The 1,181-nt window shown below is 36.7% G+C and overlaps 1 protein-coding gene across 1 annotated transcript in view; it reads left to right on the forward strand.

Moving 5' to 3' along the window:
* The window catches only part of LOC100533304 (p38 MAP kinase), a 48,675-nt gene that overhangs the window by 37,668 nt on the left and 9,826 nt on the right, over window positions 1–1,181 (forward strand). The window contains exon 3 of the mRNA NM_001204602.1: window positions 1,047–1,105. Within this exon, the coding sequence (NP_001191531.1) occupies window positions 1,047–1,105 (59 nt within the window). The remainder of the gene's footprint in view (window positions 1–1,046; window positions 1,106–1,181) is intronic.

A 1,181-nucleotide genomic window follows, 5' to 3' on the forward strand; every position in this document is an offset into this window, starting at 1 on the left:
GGACTGATGACACACAGTATAGAGTAAAGGCGTACCCTGGCCCCGTCCCCTAGCCTCTTTGTGTGGTGCGCCTGCTACAAAACATATACATATATGTATATGTACTCAAATACGTGGATAAATAGTATGTACACCGTGCACTTTGATGGGGGTTACTCTCAACTAATTGTTGTTTTTTGGTATTGATATTATTATATGTATATTTTGTTATTGTTAAGATAATAATTATTTTGATTACTATTATGTTATTATTATAGTTGTTGTATGTACAATTATAGTATTATCTAAATTTATATTTATTATTATTAATCATCATCTTTGTTATTGTTAATCATGATTATTTATATTGTTCTAAATGGGTGATTTGATCATTTTGGCGGGCGGTGGGTGATCACCCAGCAGGTAGAAACAGAGGTATTCTATTTATTGCCCCCCACTTAGAGATGGTCACTTTTAAGGACCAGCGGGCTAACTCAGATTTCGGGGGTTTCCAGAAATCTTTACCTACACCAAAGGTGGGCATTGCCCTACCTATAGTTGAAGTTTGGTTTCATTGGTGTGTATATTTGTTTGGTTGTAGAGAAAACTCTCCTTGTCTTTTAAAGAAACTGAACAAGGGGCAAAAACTTTACCTTCCATTTTCTCCAAACTGCATTTTTCGAGATAGCCTCTTAGTGCTTAAAAGCGACCAAATATATGTAGATGGGTGGTATGAAGGTTTAAGCATCTTAATGGGGCAAAATAGGTGCTGGTTATATAAAAAGGTTGACCAGTACATAGAGAAGCAAAGAACCAGCTTTTGTTTTGTTTTCTGATAACTGGTTGATTGGCGGGTGCTCTGGTGTGGTTTGCTCCTTTCCTATCAAACATCTATCGTCCTGTTCTCTCCTTCTTCTTCTTTTTTTTTTTTTTACTCGCTTGTATCGCCTCTAATCTTCAGCACTTATATGACCTTATTGTGTTGCAAGTGGAGTAAACTCTTACTAAAAACTATAACTTTTGTTTTGTTTTATAATAACTGTGGGGTTTTTTTTGTTTTGTTTCAGGTGATCAACTTGATGGATTGTTTCACGCCCGCTGTCAGACTGGAGGACTTCAATGATGTGTGAGTACTGTTGTGTGTATGTTGTCTGTTTGTGTTTCTGTGTGTGTGTGTGTGTGTGTGTGTGTGTGTGTGTGTA

The sequence above is a fragment of the Aplysia californica genome, unplaced genomic scaffold, assembly GCF_000002075.1.
Source record: "Aplysia californica isolate F4 #8 unplaced genomic scaffold, AplCal3.0 scaffold00515, whole genome shotgun sequence".
In the NCBI taxonomy this organism is placed as follows: domain Eukaryota; kingdom Metazoa; phylum Mollusca; class Gastropoda; order Aplysiida; family Aplysiidae; genus Aplysia; species Aplysia californica.